Source organism: Natator depressus, chromosome 1 (assembly GCF_965152275.1).
Source record: "Natator depressus isolate rNatDep1 chromosome 1, rNatDep2.hap1, whole genome shotgun sequence".
In the NCBI taxonomy this organism is placed as follows: Eukaryota; Metazoa; Chordata; order Testudines; family Cheloniidae; genus Natator; species Natator depressus.
The window spans coordinates 295285242-295309038 of NC_134234.1; the positions used below are offsets into that span (position 1 = coordinate 295285242).

The following is a 23797-nucleotide window of genomic DNA, read 5'->3' on the forward strand; positions in this document are numbered from 1 at the left end:
GTCATTTCCAGTAAATTCACTAACATCAATAAACTTCCTTGATTTAATAATTACAGAATAATGTTGAATCAATTGCAATTTACAACCTTAATGACTCTAATAAAAGTTTCAAATACATATGTGAATGTTCTTTATCTAAACTATGATTATTTATTTGTGGTGGCAACTTGATGTTCATGTTACTTTACAAGAATTTACTCACCTTGTAATGATGGTTCTTCAAGATGTGTGTCCCTATGGGTGCTCCACAGTAGTGTGCTTGCTTCCCTGCATGGCTGATCAGAGAACTTTGGCAGCAGTGTCCATTAGGTCCACACATGCACCATCTCCCCTCATGTCCCGTCTTGAGGCTAACTAGTGCACACGGGCTAACCCACCTCAGTTCCTTCTCTACTGCAGTCATTGACAAGAACTCCAAAGTAGAGGGGAGGAGGGTGAGTTGTGGAGCACCTATAGGGACACACATCTTGAAGAACCATCATTACTGCAGAAGGTGAGTAAATTCTTGTTGTTGCTGTTCTACTTCTTCTTTGAGTGGCGTCCCTATGGGTACTCCACTGTAGGTGACTCCTGAGCAGTATCCCACAAAGGCTGGGGCTTCAGAGTCAGGTCAGTTACTGATGACAGTACCGTGGAACCGAAGATGGCATCGGAGGCCAGAGTCCCCAGTGATTGCATAGTGTTCTGTGAAGGTATAAACTGACGGCCACTCTACAGATCTCTGAGATAGGGACATTCCTGAAGAAGGTGACGAATGAAGAGATTGACCTCATGGCATACGCACAAATAGTATCTGGAGATGTCATGTTGCCAATCTGATAACATTGTCTAATGCAGCCCAAGACTGACTTAGAGAGTCTCTGGGCTGCTGGGGTCCCCAATGAAAAAGGGGGAAAATAGAGTCTCCTTTTTTGACTGGGGTATAGAAAACAAAAAGAAAGACTACAGCTAAGACTAAGGAGACTAACTACTAGGAATGCTAAAGAAATTAACGATAGCAAACGGGCTGCAAATGGCACCATCTCTAGCCAGGGATGGTTGAAAAGGAACTAAGGGGGGGGGTCGCCTTGTGGTGGGGCATGAGGAGAGACAGGACATGTTCGGGCCTAACAGATACTGCTACCAAAGGTCTCCGATCAGTAGTGCAGAGATGCAAACACACCTACAGTGGAGCACCCATAGGGACACTACTCAAAGAAGAAGGTAGCTTTCAATAATAATGTCACCTATATGCAGCATCTGTCTTCTTAAGCTAGGGTGACCAGATGTCCCGATTTTATAGGGACAGTTCCGATGGTTGGGGCTTTTTCTTATACAGAAGTCTATTATCCCCAATCCTCTGTCCCGATTTTTCACACTTGCCATCTGGTCACCTTATATTAAGCAAACCCATATTATTTTTTGTACTTTATAAATTATACTACAGCAGGCTAGAAACCTGAAATTTGTCACACAAGAAATTTCCAAAACAAAAATCTTTGAAAATGTTCATTTCATTTTGATTTAAAACATAATTGTCTATGTTTTTAAGCCAAATAGCAAAAATGAAATGCCATTTTGAGTTGAAACAAAAAAATTCATTTCATAAATGTCAATTCAAAACAAAAAATGTTCATTTTGACATTTCCCATAGGAAGGTAGAAATTTTTCATCAGAATTTATATTTTCGTGTAAAAAATGTCTATTTTGACAAAACTGTATTTTTCTGAGGAAAAAAATTCAAGTACTGTGTACACCCAAGAATCACTTCACTGATATTGAAATTAAGGCACCTCTGGGGTGGTTTGTGACAGCTGTTTAAGGCCCCAATCCCACAGGAAATGTTTGGCAAAACTACCATTGACTTCAACAGGAGTTGTTAGGAATAGGCCTAACAGCACACTGCAAGTATCTGCACAAGTTTTACCAGGAATATTGTATCTTACTGAAAGTGCAGAAAGAATTTAGGTAGGCCAAATGAAGTTACATAACCCTAAATTTGTCCTGGCCAAAAAGAAATATTAACACCCTTATCTTCTGTAAAAAGTGTCACATAATTTTAACTGGGGAGGGCTTCAGTTTTAAGACTCATCCTAAAGACTGCAATTGTAGCACAACTATATCATCTAACAACATTAAAGGGCACTGAGTCACAACCGACTCAGAAGGAAGAGAGACACTTACTTCTTGTAAGTCTCCCATCTGAGCACTGACCAGGCCATATCATTCTTGCTTAGTTTGTGAGAGCTGATCAGATCACAACCAGCATTACTCTGGATAGGGACCATAGCTCCAATACTTGGTTGTACTCCAGACACTTTGTGCCCTACCAGACAGATCTGGCTCACCAAAGGATTTATCATCAATAGAGGGAGGATCTTCGAATAGTACAGAGCCACAATATTAGTTTTGATATCATCCACTTCTTGAAAGCTGGTTTAGAGGAAATGGACAGAGCAAAGGAGACATAGCAGGCCATTCCTGTGCCCCAACAAGGCCATGTCTACGCTACAAACTTTGGTCGATACAAGTTACTTTGGCATACAGCCGTTGAAGTTTGTATATCATTTGGGTGAGTGCATACTTGGCTGCTTATGTCGGTTATTGCACATACTCACCAGGAATGCTTGTGTCAATGCAAAGTGTGGTGCTCCGTGAGTAGGTATCCGAGTGTGCCACATGCCGCTATCCAGCACAATACCTTTTAGGAAATTTTTGCTTCATGTTGTGGGATAGAAATGACTTGCTCAGGCATCTCTGGGAGACAGTGGTCAACTTCCCACCACTGCAGCAATGAGGTTCCTGACTGCACTGGAGTAATACACAGCATGCATGGCCCTATTTTGGTATCAACCCACCTTGCCACAGAGTATAACAGAAAGGACTACTTTTCTATGGTTATGCAAGCATTGGTGGATAATCAGGGAAGCTTCACTGATATCAATGTGGGCTGGTCAGAGAAGGTGTATGACGCTTCCATCTTTAAAGACACAGGACTGTTCAGAGAGCTGCAAGCAGGGACTTTTTTTTTCTTGACTGGCAGATTATCATTGGTGATATTGAAATGCCAGCAACGATTCTGGGGGGCCCAGCCTTCTCCTTGCTCTCCTGGTTCACGAAGCTGCACACTGGCCATCTTGACAGCCCCATGGATTCAACTACTGGCTCAGCAGGTGCAGAATGACAACTGAATGTGCTTTTGGTAGACTGAAGGGACCCTGGTGCTGTTAAATCACAGATTGGGTCTCAGTGAGCAAAACATCCCAATGGTTATAGCTCCCTATTGTGTCCTGCATAATATCTGTGAGGCGAAGGGGAAAAGCTGCTGCCAGGGTAGAAGGTGGAGGCTGAGTGGCTCTCTGCTGAGTTTGAACAGCCAGACACAAGGGCCTTTACAAGAGCCCAGTGTGGAGCGATACGGTTGAGGAAGGCTTTGAAAGAGCACTTTAATGGTCAGGCACAGTAGTGTTCTGTGCTGAAGCGTTCTCTGGTCCTAGAGCTTTGGGTGCTGCTAAGAATTGTGTAGCGCTGGCTGTACATTTATAAGCATGACAGGGTGTTTTCCTGTAGCTATGAATTAAATGGCACATGCTGTAAATCTACAAGTACTGATTGCTTTCAGCATGCATTCTACAATATGTGTTGTGAACTAATAAAGATAATTTTATTATCCAAAAATAGAACTTTATTGAGTGGGAAAAACAGTGCAGAAAAACAATGTGGGGGGAAAAAACCCTGACAATGTAACACAAATGTTTAACATAAATTAAAGGGGTGGAACTTTAACATTGGAAAAGGAGGTAACATTTCTGTCCATTTGAGTGCACACATGCAGTCCGTTGTGGCTATACAACACCAACCATGGTTCTCACAGGTCAATGTCACATATATGCAGCATCTGTCTTCTTAAGCTAGGGTGACCAGATGTCCCGATTTTATAGGGACAGTCCCGATACTTGGGGCTTTTCCTTATACAGAGGCCTATTACCTCCAATCCTCTGTTCCGATTTTTCACACTTGCCATCTGGTCACCTTATATTAAGCAAACCTATATTATTTTTTGTACTTTATAAATTATACTACAGCAGGCCAGAAACCTGAAATTTTTCACACAAGAAATTTCCAAAACAAAAATCTTTGAAAATGTTCATTTCATTTTGACTTAAAACATAATTGTCTATGATTTTAAGCCAAACAGCAAAAATGAAAAGCCATTTTGAGTTGAAACAAAAACAACTGTGATTTTCCTTGCTGTCCCCCAGCTTGGAGTGGTAGGGGTAAATATGAGGCCCGTGATGCCATGTGCGGGGTGCAGGGAGCAGTGACTCTAGAGTTCTCCAAGGACTACCCAGGGTGGGGAATCTTGGATTTCTGGACCTGCAGGTCAGCCAAGGTCTGCAGCATTTGAGTTTGCTACCTGAGAAGACCCATCATAGAATCATAGAAATGTAGGGCTGGAAGGGATCTTGAGAGGTCATCTAGTCCAGCCCCTTGCACTAAGGAAGGCTCAAGTAAACCTAGAACATCCTTGACAGGAGTTTGTCCAACCTGTTCTTAAAAACCTCCAATGATGGAATTCTACAACTTCCCTTGGAAGCCTATTTCAGAGCTTAACTATCCTCTTAGTTAGAGAGTTTTTCCTAGTATCTAACTTAAATCTCCCTTGCTGTAGATTATGGCCATTACTTCTTGACCTAACTTCAGTGGACAAGGAGAACAATTGATCACTGTCCTCTTTATAACAGCCCATAATGTATTTGAAGATTGTTATTAGGTCCCCCTCAGTGTTATTTTCTCAAGACTAAACATGCCCAGTTTTGTTAACCTTTCCTCATAGTTCAAGTTTTTTAAACCTTTAATAATTTTGGTTGCTCTTCTCTGGACTCTTTCCAATTTGTTCACATCTTTCCTAAAATGTGGCGCCCAGACTTGGACACGGTACTCCAGCTGAGGCCTCACCAGTGACGAGTAGAGAAGGACATTTACCACCATTTCGAACACTCCTATTGATATATCCCAGAATGATATTAGTCTTTTTTGCAACTGCATCACACTGTTGACTCATATTCAATTTGTGATCCAATATAGCCCCTAGATCGTTTTCTGGAATACTACCACCTAAGCCAGTTATGCCCTGTTTTGTAGTTGTACATTTAATTTTTCCTTCATAAGTGAAGTACTTTGCACTTATCTTTATTGAATTTCATCTTATTGATTTCAGACCAATTCTCCAATTTATCAAGGTTGTTCTGAACGCTAACCCTGTCCTCCAGAGTGCTTGCAACCCCTTCCATCTTGGTGTCATCTGAAAATTTTATAAGCATACTTTCCACTCCATTATCTAAGGCATTAATTAAAAACAGCAGTGGACCCAGGACTAAACTCTGCGGGATCCCACTAAATAAATATGCCCTGCCAATTTCACTTTGAACCATAGATAACTACTTTTTGAATACAGTTTTTCAACCAGTTGTGCATTTGCCTTATAGTTATTTCAACTAGACAACATTTCCCTACTTTGCTTATGATAATATAATGTGGGACTGTGTTGAAAGCTTTATTTTAATCAAGATATGTTTACTGCTTCCCTTCTATCCAGAAGGCCAGTAACCCTCTCAAAGAAGGAAATTAGGTTGGTTTGGCACTCATTTGTACTTGACCAATCCATACTAGCTATTCCTATTATACTCTAGGTGCTTACAAACTGATTGTTTAATAATTTATTCCAATATCTTTTCAGGGATTGAAGTAGGCTGACTGGTCCACACTTCCTAGGGTCCTCTTTGTTCCCCTTTTTTAAAGAGAGGTATTATGTTTGCCCTCCAGGCCTCTGGGACCTGACCTGTCTTCCAAGAGGTCTTGAAGATAACAGTTAATAGTTCTGAGGTTGCTTCAGCTAATTCCTTAAGTACCCTAGGATGAATTTCATCAGGCCCTGTCAACTTGAAACCATCTAACTTATCTAAATATTCTTTAACCTGTTCTTTTCCCTATTTTGGGTTGTGTTCTTTCTCTTTTCTTGTTAATATCAATTGTGCTGAGTATCCATTAATGGTATCTGGTCACCATTAAACTTTTTAGTGAAGACTAAAGCAAAATAGGCATTAAACACCACAGCCCCTGATGTTATCAGTTATTAACTCTCCTTCCCTGCTAAGTAGAGGATCTACACTTTCCTTAATCGTTTTCTTGTTCCTAATATATTTTAAAAACTTCTTCTTACTGCCTTTTATGTCCTTTGCTGGATGTAACTCATTTTGTGCCTTAGCTTTTCTGATTTTGTCCCTATATGCTTGTGCTATTGTTTTGTACTCCTTCTTATTTGTCCACCTCTTGTAAGATTCCCTTTTGATTTTCAGGTCATTAAAGAGCTCCTGATTGAGCCATTATGGCTTCTTACTATTCTTCCTATCTTTGCTTCACATCGGAATACTGTAGTTGGCAGTTGTGCCTTTAATACTATTTTCTTGAGAAATTGCCAGCTGTCCTGAATTCCTTTATCCTTTAGCTTTTCTTCCCTGGGGACCTTACCTACCAGTTCTCTGAGTTTGTTAAAATCTGCTTTTTTGAAGTCCATTGTCCTTACTCTGCTGATCTCGGTCCCCTTTCCTGAGAATCATGAAATTTATCATTTCATGGTCACTTTTATCCAAATTGCCTTCCACCTTCAGAAGCACAACCAGTTCCTCCACCTTCTGAAACAAAAAGTTGTCCCCAATATATTCCAAGAACTTAGAGTCATAGAATTGAGGGCCAGAAGAGACTACTAGATCATCTAGTGTGAGCTCAGGACTCTCACAGGCCACCAACATCACTCAGCACCCACACTCCAAACCCAACAATCAAAATGAGACCAAAGTATTACAACCCACAGGAGACGAGACTATTATGAGCCACAGGCAGAGAATAGGAGGCACCAAGGGGCACCAGTACTTGAGCCCCCACAATGGCAAGGAAATGGTTAAGTGAGATATACCCAGACAATCCTGGCAAGTGACCCACATGCTACAGAGGCAGGCGAAAACCCCACAAGGTCACTGTCAAACTGACTTGAGGGAAAATTCATTCTCTACACCACATATGGCAGTCAGTTAGACCCTGAGCACGTGAGCAAGGATCAGTCAGCCAAGCACCTGAGATAGAGAGAATGCACTGTGCCACTTCAGATCCCTGGCCTACCCTACTCAATGCCCCACCTCCAGCTATGGCCATCCCTACTGCTTTAGAGGAAGAAGATTAAAAAAAACCCCTCCTTGAATATGTTGGATGGGGGGGATCTTCCTGACCTCTCCTGGTGGCTGTCTGAATCCTGAAGCATTAGCTTTAGGAACGTAAGAAATAAACTGGAAATGAACCTTAGGACTGTAGAACCCTGCCATCATCAGAATCAAGCTCCTCATATAATTGCACTTATTGGACATTACGTCCTGGTTAATTTCCCTTTCCTTTTTCTGCTGGAATTCCTGGGCCTTTTCCCTGTCCTCTTTCCTTTTCCATGCTGCCAGTCATATTGGCCCTCCAAGCCCTTTGTTCATAGTCTGATGCAGCAGTGGTTTGTAAGATCTCTCTGAACATGTCTTCTTTCTCCTCCTCCTCAGGGTCAAGCATTCTGGGGCTGTGGAGAAGGCACTCCTCAAGGCCATCATAGCAGAAGCTGCTGATAAAAACCGAGATGTACCAATGGATTTACAGTCACAACAGAAAGGGAAAGATAAGTTTCTAAATTCCCTTCCCTCAATCCCATAAACAATTTTAATAAGAAATGCATTTTGACACTTCAGCTTTGGAGTGCCTTGGCACAGCCCTAGCCACGGTGAATATTGCCTGTCAGGGACCGGGAGAAAGGATTTTCTGATACTTGAAGCTATAACATTTCAGTCCCTATTCCATGGGTGCTGAGTACAGGGCAATGGCACTGAATATGGGCACTATTTTCCACAGGAGGTGGTGATTTTAGCTGATTCTTACTTCTTAAGGTAACAAAGGCACAGAAAGCACAGCTACTACTGGTGTCCAGACGCTGCCTGGGTCCCTGTGCCTCTAGCCTGTTTACTCCAGCAGTGCCTGCAAAACTCACTGCAGAGTGGAATGGGGAAGTGTTCTATTGTAGAGGAAGGAACAACGCAGCCATCCTAGAAACCTTTGGGAGAGGATTGCAGAGTAGCTCCCTGGAAGTTTCATTGAGATCTCTCAGGAGGATAAAATGGACGTCCCTACGTACATAAACAAAGTGCTCCGCATCCTGCCCTTTCCCACTTGCTTCAGCCAACCGGGGAATGAAAAAGCAGCTGCCAACTCAGCTTGTTTGTTGTACCTCTACCTCTTTGCATGTGAGTAAATCAATGGAAAGTTGATACCTGTGACTTATTAATTTGGGGCTGGGCTGGGCTCCATCTTTAAATTTAAACACTGTGAGGAAAGATGCATGCACACGCTTACCTGAGTTCCCTTCCCCTTCATTGTGCTCATCTGTGCTTGCCTGGTGGGACTGGCTAGACTTGAGGCGGAGTCTCAAACAGGTCCTGGCTTCCAGCATGGCTGGAGCCCCCCACTGCATATCCCCCTCCTCCTCCTCGATGTTCACTGTAAGGGTTTCTGTATCAGCCTTGTCTGAGGTATCTATGGTGGTCTGTGGAGTGCTAGTAGGGTCTCCACCAAGTATGGCATGCAGCTCATTGTAAAAGGGGCAGGTCTGCAGGGCGCCATCAGATCAAATGTTGTGCACCCTGGCCTTGTTATATCCCTGGAGAAGTTTCTTTGCTTTCACATGGCACAGTGGCTGATCCCTGTTGTACCCCTTTGCCAGCATCCCCCATGTAATCTGTTTGTAGAGGTCAATGTTTCTGTGGCTGGTCCACAGCTGTGCTTGCACAACCTCTTCTCCCCACAGGGCCAGGAGATTCAATATCTCCTGCTTACTCCAAGTAGCAGTGCATGGAGCCAACACAGTAACTTGGGCAGTTGCATACAACAAGGATGAGCTGATAGGTGTATTGCAAAGGTGGGCAATCAGGAAAAGGCATATCAAAAATATTTGACGTTTTAAAGGAGGGGTAGGGGAATGACTTGCGGTCTCTGTGACTCCTGGGCAGTAGAGTTTACAATTGAAACCAGACCAGTCACTGCCGCAGGGAATGGGGCATTGTGGTACAGCTGCTGGAGATCTGTTAGTGTTGACACAGGTCACATATTGTCTATACTCACACTGTCAACCTCAGTAGGTCAACCAGGACTCCACACTGTTCAGGGAGGTAGTTTTACTGCATCACTGTAGCAGGGCACTTACATCATCCAGAAATAAATTTGTTCATAGACACATGCACAAATAGGTTGACATGAGGTGACTTACATTGACCTAACTTTGTAGTGTAGACCAGGCCTAAATGTGCTGGGGATGAGCCCATCGCAGAGCAGCCCCTGTATTCGGGGAGGCCAACCACCCCTTCTTTTCAGCTGCACTCAGTGCTCTTTGGCTGCAGTTGAAGTTCTGGGCCCACATCTAAAATATCAGATGATCTGTAGTGTATTGAGATTTTGAAATGCTAATAGCAAATTGTTTGTTTTAACACCACATCTGAGCTGACCAAACTTATGGAGAACTATTTTTAAAAGTATAAACGTAAAAAATTATATTTGTTTCTCCAGTAGAATGTCACCTCTCAAATATAAATAATTCAAAGCAGATATCCATTTAGAAATCTAATATCCAAAATTATATACAGTAAGATGTGCTCTCAGTAATGATGGTGTTAACTAGAAGTAACTGGTTTACACCAGCATAACAGAGCAGAATTTGGCTCCACATGCACTGTTATCTACTAATAAATAACCACCACGGAAATAGACAAGACACAATGTACTTGGTTAATATTTCAAAATTTTACCCCATTTTGATGCAATCATGTGTACTTTATGCTAACATGGGCCACTGACTGTTTTTTTTATCTTAGGGAACCACAGAAGTCTCAACAAGTGATAGAATGTTTCTAGTTCTGCACCAAATCAGTTCTTCACCCTTCTCTGCCAATTGCTTATTAAGAGTTAAAAACGGATGTGTTAGGTAAAATTCATTTATCAAATTGGTAGACTCAATGATAAAAGTATTTTGTGATTTCCTATGCATACAGGTACCAGTGGGGGCAACCAGACACAATATTAACGAAACATAAATACATACCAATTAACAAATTAATTTACAAAGAAAAGACAGAGGCAGGAATAGAATGTGGTCCTAAGGTTTCCCACACAAGTGATTTGCCAGCTATTGTCAGTAGATGAAGATCAAGTCAGCAGGTTCTTACTTGTTTCTATAGTTTCAGAGAGTTTAGTTATCACAAATGTGAGGGAACACGAGCATTGGCTTGATTCAGGCATGGAGCGGGAACATGACAACAAACTCTTCCTTCCCTACACCTCTGCAGATGCATCCCAAGTGTAGCCTGAAGCACCCATGCTATTCTACTACCTGGCCTCTCTTGTACATAAACAATCAATACTACTGAGTTTGTGTAGAAGTTTTGTGATGTGCAAGGGTTGGCCAGCATAATAAGGGTTGTTTCATTTATGTCCTAAATATGTTTTTAATCAATCACTATCCAAATATATGTATATATATATATATACTATCTAAATATATTATGCTATGAGTACTTTGAGTATGAGTATGAGTATGGCATTGATGTTCTTTCTGAAATATTTCTCAGTATTTCTACATTTGTATTTAAAGAACATTTTGACTGAAAAAGCAACTCACAATCCTTCTGCAATGCACTCCAGCAAAAGTACATTTCCCCTTAGTTCCACTTTATTACTTGTGCTCCCCACTGGAGTTAAAAGAGTTGGTCGTCTCTCTGTCAATGGCTTGGCTGATTAAAAAAAAATTAGAATAATGAAAACAATCAGAAAGATATATTTCAAACATATTTCCCAACCCAGCAAAAATCCATCTGCTTCCAAATACTGACAGTAAATATATTTATAGTCAGGTCTGGTGATAGCGTATATATTAATATTAAAATGAACGCCCAGTTTCATGCATATGGGCATTTCAGAATTTAGCACAGGAGTTTTTTCTGTGTATTGTTCATTTAATTCAAAAATCCTTTTGTAAGAATTTGCACAGCTACAAAGGGTTAGGGTTTTGCCCAGCACACTAGAGTCCTATCTGGACAAAAGAAACATTGTAATTTTGGACACATACATTAAAAACAGCCAACCTGTTCAATATTGTACTTGCTTAGGCCCTGATTCTGCAATATGATGGGTTCACGTGGACATGTACATCTGTGCAGAGCCCCACACACTTCAATTAGGCTCTGCATAGGTGCAGGGATCCATCTACATGGATCATATTGCAGGAATCATATTCAACATCTGATGTTTTCTGTACTTCCACTAACACCACAAATAAGACACAGAAAAAAATGGAACCAATGTAAACCTGTTGTATTCAAAAACATGAGTGACAGGATATATTGCAGTTTAAAATATGCTTTGCTCAGCATCTTCCAGTCTACAAAGGACCTTTCTCATAAACCTCAGCCATGTCTTGTCCCTTTAAAACATAATTTTAATTTGAATATTTTGGCAAACCTGAACTGTATGATCAACTGCTTTCTCCACAATAATAAAAATTATATAACATGGCCAATATATAGACCTAAATCTAAACCCAAATTTATACACAGATTACTATATCTGCTTCCAAAACCTTTGGAACTTCTTGATTTAATTCAAAGTCTATTACAGTATTTCATAACTCCATTTTAAAATATTGATGATAATGAAATTGGATCAGACTGTTTTCTGGAAATAAACATTATAAAACACTTCAGTATTCTACTATAATAGCTTAAAACATAGTAGTCTGCTGTGGTATTTTTTTATATGGGCAGAAATATAAAGATGTATATGCCTTGTTTATCTGGACATAGGATTTATTGCTAAATTAAGTCATAAAGAACACATTACAATAATTTTAGGATGTACCTAGAGCACCTCAAATGCAAGTATATGAAATGTGCCTCTTCAGAAGATAAAGATAAAGGGGAACATAGGAAAAGGTCACACTACAATAAACAATCTGCCCATTTCATGCACTGCAAAAACCCACTCAAGGCTGTGAAAAATCCTGAAAAATTGATTTCTGCAGCCTTGTGTCATGTGCCAATTGAATGGGTTTTTAATAACTGTAGTCGATATGTCATTCTATTTGCAGGTCATTATTACCCTATTACAGAAAACCCACCGTTATGGCTCGCTAACTAAACTTAACTTTTATGTAGACAATGAAAAGTTGTCATGCTCCTGCTATATTTTAGTTTTCAGTAATTGAAGATTAGTGCCTATAGAACTTCAGTTATGGAAAAGACCTCAAGATAAATACAATAAAATAATAATATATTTTTTATCTATTTTCTACCCATCACATAGAATGTAAAATTGTGGGGCCAGATCCTCAGGTGATGTAAATTTGTGTACCTCGATCAAAGTCAACTGAGCTAAGGAGATTTATACCAGTTGAGGATATGGCCCACAATATAGAAAAATAGACCATTCAAAATGGACTGAATTAAAGTTAATTAAAACAAAAATATCCAGAATTTTGTTTCTTTTAAGTTACTTTTCAAATACATTTAAAAGTCTTAGACTTTAATTCAATCTAGTTTTACATTTATTAACCAGATTAAAAATGAATGGTATATTAAGTGAATTATTAAATATTAAGAGCATCTGTTAAAATATTTAAGGGTACTATTAATGCTTATGATGTAGCATGTGATATTGACTAGTCCCAGTGATAATGAAGGTTTCCACTTATCAATTAAATTAGAGGAAAAACATAAATGAACAGCATAATACAGAAGCAAGTAGACAAATAATCTGTAAAATCTGCCAGTGTGACTGGATTCATTTGCTGTAAAAGCTGAGATTTTTGTTGTGTGGCATATTGTTGACATTACATCAAAATTATTTAAGTATTTTTAAAGGCTCACACTGTGGCATCCCTTTGTAAAGTGTATATTATCACCAGTACTAATGGATATATTTATTAGAAATTGGAAAGGGGAGTCAAAGGTAAGTAGCCATGGAGGTGAAAGTTAGTTAACTAAATTCTACTATGAAAGAGGGAATACCAGTGGGGATCACCATCCCATAACTCACCACCATAAAAATCAGTGTCACTCAAATTAGCAGATATAGTTTCATTCAATGAATCCACTGAAATAAACAGAATATCATGAAGAATGCATACAAGTGGGTAAATCAGATTACCGGGCATCAAACGTGAATCACTATGGACAAGTTGATTTAACAATACAAGCAGAGAGCAGTATGTTATTGCAGATGTCTGCTGATTAATTCATTTGAACAGTCATGAGCATTATAAACTGGTGTATGCACATAGGAGTGCCAATTTAAATTCAGTATTTATCACATTATAATTTTTAAATAAGTAAAATGTTACAAAATATAGGTGATTTGAGTGAGATATTATTGAAAAAGAAAAAATCAGTATTTAACGTAAAACTTTAAAGGCGAACATGGAAAGTAAAACAGCCTGTATGATTTAGGACCACTCATGTTTTTGTAAAGTATTTATAAAGAAAACTGGACATTAATATTTTAAAGTTGTATAGAATTATTTCTTATTTATTGTGATGAAGATTACAATTTCTCCCTCACATACAACTACTTAATTGTAGGCCAGCAAGTGAAAAATCCAGATAAATACAATGTAAGTGTATAATTAAGAAAAATAATACTTACTTGAAAAAACCTTCACAGAAATAGGTTGCTTCTGCTGTATAGTCTGAGTGTGATTAAATCTTGCATAACAAATATAGTCCTCACGAGTGTCCTCTGGTTTTACATTTGAAAAATAAAGGTCTCCATTCAGACCTTGGGAAACCCTTTCATTTTGAGGCAGCCTTTGGAAAGCTAAGTAAAAACAAGGACACATTTATTTTCATTATAATACATAAAAAAATACATTAGTGATCCGTGGACCCCAGATGTGACCTACCTTCTGCCTTTTGTAATGTCTCATCTCTTTGTAAGTGCTCTCAGCTGCTTCCTTATCTCCCCTCAAAAATACGTCAGCAAATATAAAACCACGAGACACATGCAGACAGCCCCAACCCTCTTTGCACGCACTGCTCATGAGCAGCCTCTCTGCAGGCATGGCCCTTCCTGTTCTGTGGAACTGTGCAGCCTTGCACAAGCAGAGACTAGATTTTATCCTCACTGAGCAACTACACTGTCTCCTGCAATTTTTCATAAGTAATTATAAATTATTTAGAACAGTAATCAAAAGTGTCAAGAAATATGTTCTTTATGCAGATTTAATATAAACTTACAATTATCCATCCAAAATATTATAGGTGGTGGTAAGCCAACTGGAGGGCTGCAGTGAAGTACTAGAGGATCACCTTCTCTGACATGTTTTGGTTCTACTTTTTCTTTAGTCCACAAGGGGGATCCTGTAGAAGATAATTTTCACATTCATGTACACTCTGGATTGATAAAGTTCCAGAACCCCACGAAAGAACGATATGTGTCACATAATTTAAAAGGAACGGTCTTCTGACATTTACTGTACATGGATTATAACTTCTACTTCTGAGTAGTTGTGTTGTCTTTGGGAAAAAGAAAGGTTTCATAATATTTTTGTTTATACGTTTTAGAGAATCATTGCTTTACTCTAAGCAATCAAACAGAAAGGGATTCTTCTGGGTAATCACTAACATTTGACAAGTTTGATTCTGGATCATGTAGAAAAGCAATGCATACAATTAGAAAAAAACACAGTGAGACAGTTCTAAAATGGCATTCCATGTGGAGAGATTTAACAAAGACTATGGTAAAAATAAGAGCAGCTCAAGAAAATACATTTGAGCTCAAGAGCTGTGATGTTTGAAAAGTAAGCCAATATAATACCATAATAAATTTTAAGATTTGGGGACAGGAGGGATATATGTGTTTGTCTCTATATACTCCATGTTAGGGCTTTTTTTTCTTTTCTTTTTTCTTTTTTAAAGTAATTGCTTTGCAAGAACAGATTTTTTTTAAAAAAAGTACTCCACATCAAAGAAATATGTTAAAGATTTACAATTCTTTTTTCTAATTGTAATGTTTTATACACTGTCCAATTTTAAACATGACAAATGAGTCAGACATACTGAAAACCAGGAAAACATATTGGGTGTTTAACTTACTAAGGAACTTTGGAGAAAATTGGCAGCTTTTTCATGCAGTACAGCACTAAACCAGAATATCAGAAACTGTACAATTACCTTCTAATAAGATCGCTTTGATGATTAAAAAGATGTCTTTTTTTTTTTAAGGAAAGGAAAAAAGAAAATAATTAAACCAAAAGTTCACAACAAAACAAATAAGTACAAATGTTTCAGGTTTGATGAATGTGAGAGTTACACTTACTGGACGGGCGTATAACAATGTTATTGGAAATTGCTGCTCCACGTTCATTCCTTGCTGTACACTGATACACTCCTTCATATGCTTCTGCCTTTCCGCCATTCATAATGTTTATTACAAGGGTTCCTGAGTTTGGCTTCACTGTTACCCTTGCATCTTTATCTATATCAAAATGAGTTCCATTACGTGTCCATGAGAAACTAGAATCATAAATACAAGAATAGGAAACTAATTACTAAAGATTTGGAAAAAACAAGAAAAATAACTTTAGAGAAATCTCTTAACACCACACAGATTTTTGTGTATACCATAAAAATGTGGCTTAAGAATAATATATTTGAATTATTTAACTGGGAAATAAGTAATAAACAAACATGCTTTGAGACAAAAGACCTGGTTATATTTGTTAATAGGTGCCATTTTTAGGGTCAGCAGTTTTGCTATATATTATTAAAAATTACAAAAGATAAATTATTGTTTATAATATTTATATTATAAAATTACACAGAAGGATTGATAAGCTAATCACAGAGAAAAAAATGCTTTCATTTTCCACTAAAGATGATACAGTGAAATCTGCTAGCACTGATACTGTTAAAGCTTCATTAGCATTTCCATTATAAACCCCATTATTCAAAGGGTTTATAACTGGCCTGTAAGAATTTGCTCTGGGCTGAAATGTGTCATATAAGTTCTCAGCAGGAGATCATGTCTCTTAATCGGTTTGTCCATTTTTTAAGTTACCGGAGTGAATAAAAAGGTAATATTGTGGGTTTGATTGCTTTTCACTACTCTAATGCAAACAGTTGTGATTCTATACATTAAATTTTGCATTCGGGTAGGCCATAACCAATCTATTAGGTTCCTTTTGGTGTTACCCAAAACAACTGATGTTTTGTAAAGTAGCTGCTGAGAATTTACAGTATTACAATTCATAAAGATTTATTTTTGGGGAAAAAAAATAGATCCACAGTATGCCAATCCTACTGCTCTAAAAATGCATTCATAAGATATATTCTCTTACTTCCAAAAATAAATTGATACAATGCTAGGATCGTGACTGTATGGCAGCACCTCATGAGGTGCTGAGCACATACAACCCCTAGTGTAGTTAGAGGGTGTTGCTGATACTCATTACCTCTCAGGATCAGACCTTAAACATTTACATTTGAAAACTAGTGAGATTTTTACATATAAATCTAAATACATGTAGTACAAGTGAAATTCAACCAACTCAGCAGGGTTCACACAGCTTAAATTGTGGTATGTCCTCCTATGGTTGGACAGTGCAGGAGAGTTTCTGTAATCCATGAGCACCATGAGTGGCTCAATTTTAGCTTCAGATAGATAGGTGCGGAATGGGCAATGTAGGAGACTGAACTTGGAATAAAAGCATGAGCTCTGTTGCTCAAGCTAAAAAGACAGTTTGCTGGCTACAAGCAGTAGCATACTCATAAGCCTCAATCTATGGTTTAGTCCAGGGGTTCTCAAACTTCATTGCACCGTGACCCCCTTTTGACAATAAAAATTACTACATGACCAGGAGAGGGGACCAAAGCCTGAGCCCACCTGAGCTCCACCGGGCCAGGGAGTGGGAGGCAAAATCCAAGCCCTGCCGCACTGGCGGGGAGGGCCAAAGCCAACGCTTGAGCCCCATTACCCCTGATTGGGGAGGGGGGGCAAAGCCCAAGGGCATCAGCCTGAGGAGGGGGGGCCTGTAACCTAAGCCCCGCCACCCAGAGCTGAAGCCATCAGGCTTTGGTCCCAGGCTCCAGCAAGTCTAACACCAGCCCTGGCACCCACTTTGGGGTTCCGACCCACAGTTTGAGAACTCATGGTTTATTCAATAGCAGGGGACAAAGAGGCACATTGCATTAACCCTCTCCCTAGCAAACTTTAGAGTTCCATAGCCATGCTAATTCCCACTTGTGTCTGAAGGGATCTAACCCAGAACCACTTGATCTAAAAGATGAGCCTCTACTGCTTGACCTAATGAATCAAGTCAATTAGCTCAATCAAAAAAAATATTTGGTCACATAGTGCCTATGAAAATAGGCATAAATAAACTCAGGCTGTCCCCGTCTTGTCCGTTCCCCCTGCTTCCCTTTGGAAATTGCACTAGAAAATTCAAGCAATTCACAAACTACAGAAAGCATTACAAATTCATCATCTCACTCAACACGGAGTTTTTAGAGAATGTCATTACCTCTGTTGAAATAGAAATCCTGGTGCAGCATTAATTCTAGAGATGCTACCACACCTCTATAACAGACGTGTGACATTAAAAACATCCTACAATAAAAAATTTGAGAGCACAGGAGGGAAAATCTCCCTGCTCTCAGTTCTGGTGTCCAGTATCAGAACTGCCCCCAGATGCCAGAAGGAACAATTGCTCAGCCATGGATTGGCATTGTCAATGAGCTCTGTGGGGGTGAAGCATGCTCAGCGTAGTTTGCATAGAGCATTGTGTGAGTGGCGCATGCTCAGTACACAAAATGTTTGGTGAGCTTTACTTCCAGCCTCTATCAAACCTCTACTGAACATATACAAATGGTAATTTTCAGATGTTTATAAGTTGAACAAATTCAGGTGGATTTTCATGAGGACACCAAAAAGAACCTCTCTTTGATCCCATAGTCACATCCCTGAATATTTTCAAGACCCAACTCTAAAAACTGGAGGGAATTAGAGCTTCTCAACAAAAGTTGTAAGATTTTTTTTAAATATTGGCAAAACAATATATTTTTGCTTACCCTCATTCTAGAAAGCAGCTGAACTCTTTCTGCTGAAACTTTCCAAACAATTCAGCCTAACACGCAGACATGTGGCATAGAAAATTTCAGCCAGAATTATTAAAAATTGGTAAAGTTACAAGCAACTGAAAACATGGTCTTATAATGGAATTATTGGGGAACCTTACCTATAGGCAGCACCACCACCTCTGCCTCTAATATACGGTGAGTAATATGAAAGCTATAAAATAAACCTAGAAAATCAAGGACACTCAACTTTAAGCTGACACACATTCCTTAGCGCATTGCATTTTGCTCACAAAATTGTACAATTTAGCAATCATAGAATACATCAATCAAGCAAATAATGGTGCAGACCATGGATGAATTTGAAACCTCCACTTTCAGCCTTGTTCTAGCAGTTATGTGTGCTCATACGCCACCTGCATTTTAGAAATTCCACCGGGATACCCAAGGATAGAAGGTGAACAGACCAGTGCTATGGTATTCTTTGAAGTGCCCCCCATGTACAGCTGCCTACCCCTTTTACTGTAATGATCCCCTTTACTGATTTTCCTACTGAAAAACTTTAAGAGGATGTTTCAAAACTGTAACACTATACATTTTTAGAATGTTTCTATGGTACTGTTGTTCAGTTCAGTGTCCTCAGCACTTCTATGGGAAGGACTCACTTAATGCAGATATTATTAATATTATAAAAATAACAAGGATGGTAAACATAAGACTTCATACTGATTTGATGTTACTAGTTTAGACTAAAGCTATGTGTATTAGTCTAGAAAATTACTTCATTTCCTCTTAGTTTTCATATTTGTTATTCTAGTTTTTCTACATTTTTCTGTAACAGCAAAAACAATAAAAGTAGTACTAACCTAGGAGGTGGCTTTCCTTTTGCTTCACATTGTATTACAATATTCTCTCGAGGGTCAACAATGTAGTCTTTTGGAGATTGCTGAGTTATTGTTGGAGGCTGTGATACTTTATTGCAGAACATAATTAAGAAACATTAAGAAACAATGATATTTTCAAGGTACCAGCACAACAGTTTTATAGGCAAAAAAGACAAAATTAGCAACAAAAGACTGGTATTAAAGTATCCTTTGCATTCAAAAGGCAAGATGGTCTTCTATTGTAAATCAGGTTAGTTCTATTCACTTCAATGAAGCTGTGCTGATTTACCACAACTGAAGACCCTTCCAAAGAGGTTTTAATGGATATTCCTTGTTTAATATACTACAGATCTCATTCAATATTTGTGAAGTCAAAGGACACCCGAATCCTTAAAGCCAACAAATATTTCAAAACAAACAAACAAGAGCCCTAATTTACACTTGAAAAGAGCTCTCTTCAGTCTACACAAACCAATCAAAAGTGATGTACATTGTTTTCATTTTATAAATATTGGATGTGTTTCAAACACTCCAAGTAGGAGTCCAGTTTGTTCAAAATTTCAGTCGTAACATGACTAATTCACACTTGAGGTATGATTTAAGGACAGCTACATTTCAGGAGTAAAATAATTTTTGCATAAATTTGTACCTGAAAGTTTGACTATTGCTTAAGTATTTAGAAAAATAAATATATCCACTAAGGATGGAATAAGACAGATACTGACATTTAGGAATTCTGTATCAAAAGTAGTACTTGGAAAAATTCTACATTTTATTCTCCTAGTACTGAACAAACTTAAAATGGATTTTGCATTTTCTGTCTTTTCCATAAACTAATAAGGAATAGCCATTTTGCTGAATTGCCCAAGGATGAACAAGAGATGTCAGGGTCAGTCAAGTGCTCAAGAATGATTGGCATGGTTTGAAACTCATTCCCCTGGTGAAGGAGTTGGTGCCAATCTATGTAAAGTAATTTGCAATCATTTACCATTGATTGCACCTCTCTTTGCACAGAAAGGAATGCAAAATTTCCTGACAAAAGAAGGAGTTGCAGACAGTGCCAATCAATGTCTTACTGCATATCTCACTCCCAATCTGTTTTACACTACAGTGGCAGCCAGAGTATCGTTACAGTAGTTCAGAGTTCTATCCCTGAATATGTTCAGCTTTAAATAAATAAAGTCCATGAAATCCCTTGGCCTATGACCCTTCCTCACATATGCTGCTTTTTTCCAGAGTAAATTCCTCTGAAAACAAATGTAAATTATTGTGCACGTAAGCATGTACACCCCAGTATACACTTAACCACTGAATTATCTGACCTGATCTGTAACGGTATCATCCTGAAACCCTTACACGGGTAAAAAAATGTTCACTGACAAAAATATTCACCATAAAGTTCCTCTGGGACACTTCTGTGTGTAAGGATTGTAGCATGGGGACCTAAGATTGCTCTAAACATGCTGCTAAGGAATCATAAAACTGTGCAAGATTTTCCAGCTAGAAGTTGATTAGTACCTCAAAATTAGAAGAAGTCTTAGTAACAAGGGTCCTGATCCTATCAATGGGAGTTGAGAGTACACACCATCTCACAAGAGGTGCTCAAGTGCCTCACAGTACTGGGCCATAACTGTCACACTAACAGGAAGGTACTGAAATTCTCAGAGCCAACCTTTTTTACAAATTTTGGAAATTTTTCATTAACTCATTGCAAATGCATATTTCCCTATTTGACTAGTTAATACATATCTTGAAAAGAGAAAGAGAAATGGTTTCACAAGGGACCAACCATTCCAGGAGATACTTCCCAGTGGGCTGCAGTGGGAGTTGCACATGCTCATCTCCTGGAATAGCAAGGTGAATATGTTCAAATACCATTGTAACATGGCGTGGTATAATCCCCTAAATAGAACAGAATGGGTCCTTCAGGGTTAGCATCTCCTTTCCTCCCTCACTGCATACAGGAAAGTGATTGGGAGGTTTTCTTCCCAGGATATGACTCTTCACATGTTCCTCTAGAGAAGCAGTCAGAGGCTAGTTCTTTTCCCCTCTGGGGAACAGTTCCTGGGGCCAGTACACCCAATGTTCTAAGATGGCAAAAGTGCTGTCTGAAAAGGGGTACTATTTGAGCACTTCTGTAATACAGTATATTGATAGCACCTGATGCACATATAAGATCTCAATCCTGCATCAAGATCTGAAAACATTCAAACCTATGTGGAGTCCCGTTGTATTTGAATTCACTGGATTCAAGATGGGCACAATGATGGGCACAATGATGCGTTAGTGCATCCTGAAGGAAGACTGGACCTAGTTAATTCACTGTATGCACTGTTTAAAAATAAATAAAAATTTCTCCACCTTCAGAGTTATAAAAAATGAGTGGGTCATATTGTCCCTGCCTTATGCATACACACCTCTCAATGAATTCAGTTTCACCAAATGTGTTTACTCCTGAAAGTAGCAATAGCAAATTGCTTTAAAAAAATTGTAAGACTCTTACTGTTCAGGTAAAGTAAAATTAAACTGTGTTTGAATGTTTTATTTTATAAAAACACCTTCAAGCTGACATGTATACAATAGTGTTTTCTTAACACTGCATGCACAAAACATTTAGCCACAGCAAACACAATTGTGAACAGATACCTGATCCATATTATTTGGACTTTACACTCAATGCTCAACAAAATAAGTATTAATTTTAAGCAGCACACATTTTATTTTTCACTATCTATTTTTTGTGGACAGAAACTTACATTCTTTGAGAAGTATTGCTTTTCCCCCCATCAGAATCAGCAGGTGAATGGGCAAACAGAGATTAAAGAGAATCATTTGTTAGTAAGAAGAAACTTAGCATCTTAGAGAGGGAAGGTAAGTATCTCTGACAAATACGTGGACGTCTATAAAGAGAACATTTATCAACAGTTACCACACAGTAATATCTGAAATACTAAAAACATTTGCCATTGTGTCAGGAAATACTACAGTATCTCAGATTCCACTGTATAGGAAACTGCTCTGAAATGCTCACTTTTTAATGGCAACCCTGGTATGTGGCATTGACCTAAAAGGGACATAGAACATTGATTCGGAAGTATTGAGGAGGCAGGAAATCAGAATTAATAGAGTACATTGCTCTCATGCTGCAGCCAAAATCAATCTACCCATATGACCATATGGAAGTACAAAGGAAATGCTTAAGGCTAAAATAACTCTTACAAAGACAGGTTTCAGAGTAGCAGCCGTGTTAGTCTGTATTCACAAAAGAAAAGGAGTACTTGTGGCACCTTAGAGCCTAACAAATTTATTTGAGCATAAGCTTTCGTGAGCTACAGCTCACTTCATCGGATGCAAAGACAAAAGCATCTAACTCTATTCCACAGACATGCAATTAATTTCAATTTGAAAAATAACTGAAAAGTATAATTAATCTTCCCTGTCACATGCTACACTATATGATCTCATCCTCATACTGTTTACTTCGCATATGGTCCCATCTTCAATAATATTTCAAAGAATGAAAAGACAAACTACCTTTTATTACCTACACTGTTGATCATCCCTTGGTCACACTGAGATAATTAATATATGTTCTGATTGTTTTTACCATTATTTATAACAACAATTATTTAGCTAATAATTTAAGAGCTGGCATGGTATAGGTAGGAGGTCCATTTTTGCTGTCTATTGAAGGCAGGTTAATCTAATCGAAAGCGTTGCTTTTATGGTCTTTCATGTGCCCAGATACCACTGTGATGGGCACATTAAAATCATTCAAATAAACTATATACATTTCAAACCTACGAAGGGGCTTGAATTACTTTTCTTTTTATTGTGTAAAATTAAAGAGCCTGGGAAACAAGTTCTACTTAGAAAACACAGGCATTTGTACCTCATGCTTTAAAAATCACAGAACGGCAGTTTAGTAATGTAGTGCTGTAAGGGCATTTACAAGTCCAGTCTCATTTAGATATATTGATCTTGTTATAGAAATGAAGGTCATTAGTTTGAAATATCTGGGAAACGTGTAGGGGAAAACCACAAATACTTGCAATTTAGGTGTATTGTTATTAAAGAAAAACAAGCATTTACAGTAGTGGGTGCAGACATATGTTTGTGGAAGATTATAATTTAGACACGCTCCCTCGTAAGGGACAATATTATGAATATAGGACTTTAGAGATGTGCGCTGGACACTGGCATTGAGAACACAGTGTAGCTGTGTACAGCAGTTCACCACAGAATCGCTCTGCTTTGTTTTATTAAACGTTTTATTCCTTTCTCATTCACTGCTTTGTTGCTTAATGAACCCCAAGATGATTACAGTAGATAATCGTTTATTACAGACAAAACTGGGGTAAAGGAAACCATGCAGATTAGAGACATCAGTGAATTTGCTCATGTATTAATCCCGCAGTTATCAGTGGTCCTAAATTGTCCTTTCAGACAATTGGTTTAAGAGAGGCATAGCACCTAAGGGGGAACTTGTGGCTCAGAATTCTGAAACATGGCCCATGACCATACTGATCTTCAAAATGGAAGTGAAGCCAGATGCCTTGAATGCCCTGATAAAGTTGCAGAGCTACCTGCTGGCCTTTTAGTCCCTGCAGGCTACACCACTGGCTTGAAGATGAAGGAGGCTGTTTTACACCAATTAGGAATCCACCTCAGACTCCCAGCAAATTGCCCACATAACCCTTGGTGTAGCAAAGTTTGAGTTTCCCTGTCTTAAAATTA

General features: G+C 38.7%; 1 protein-coding gene across 35 annotated transcripts in view; it reads right to left on the reverse strand.

Moving 5' to 3' along the window:
- NRCAM (neuronal cell adhesion molecule) overlaps positions 1-23797 on the reverse strand; it is a 290661-nt gene that overhangs the window by 83229 nt on the left and 183635 nt on the right. For 22 of the 35 annotated variants that reach the window (XR_012637593.1, XR_012637594.1, XR_012637595.1 and 19 more), the window contains 7 exons: positions 21817-21834; positions 19043-19148; positions 15421-15617; positions 14340-14462; positions 13750-13920; positions 13144-13200; positions 10733-10844 (listed from right to left, as the gene is read on the reverse strand). Coding sequence is in view for 32 of the 35 variants with exons in the window: in XM_074942231.1 (XP_074798332.1) it covers positions 10733-10844; positions 13144-13200; positions 13750-13920; positions 14340-14462; positions 15421-15617; positions 19043-19148; positions 21817-21834 (784 nt within the window). In the remaining 3 variants the exon portion in view is untranslated. The remainder of the gene's footprint in view (positions 1-10732; positions 10845-13143; positions 13201-13749; positions 13921-14339; positions 14463-15420; positions 15618-19042; positions 19149-21816; positions 21835-23797) is intronic. The other 13 variants (XM_074942232.1, XM_074942227.1, XM_074942209.1 and 10 more) reach the window with 3 other exon arrangements.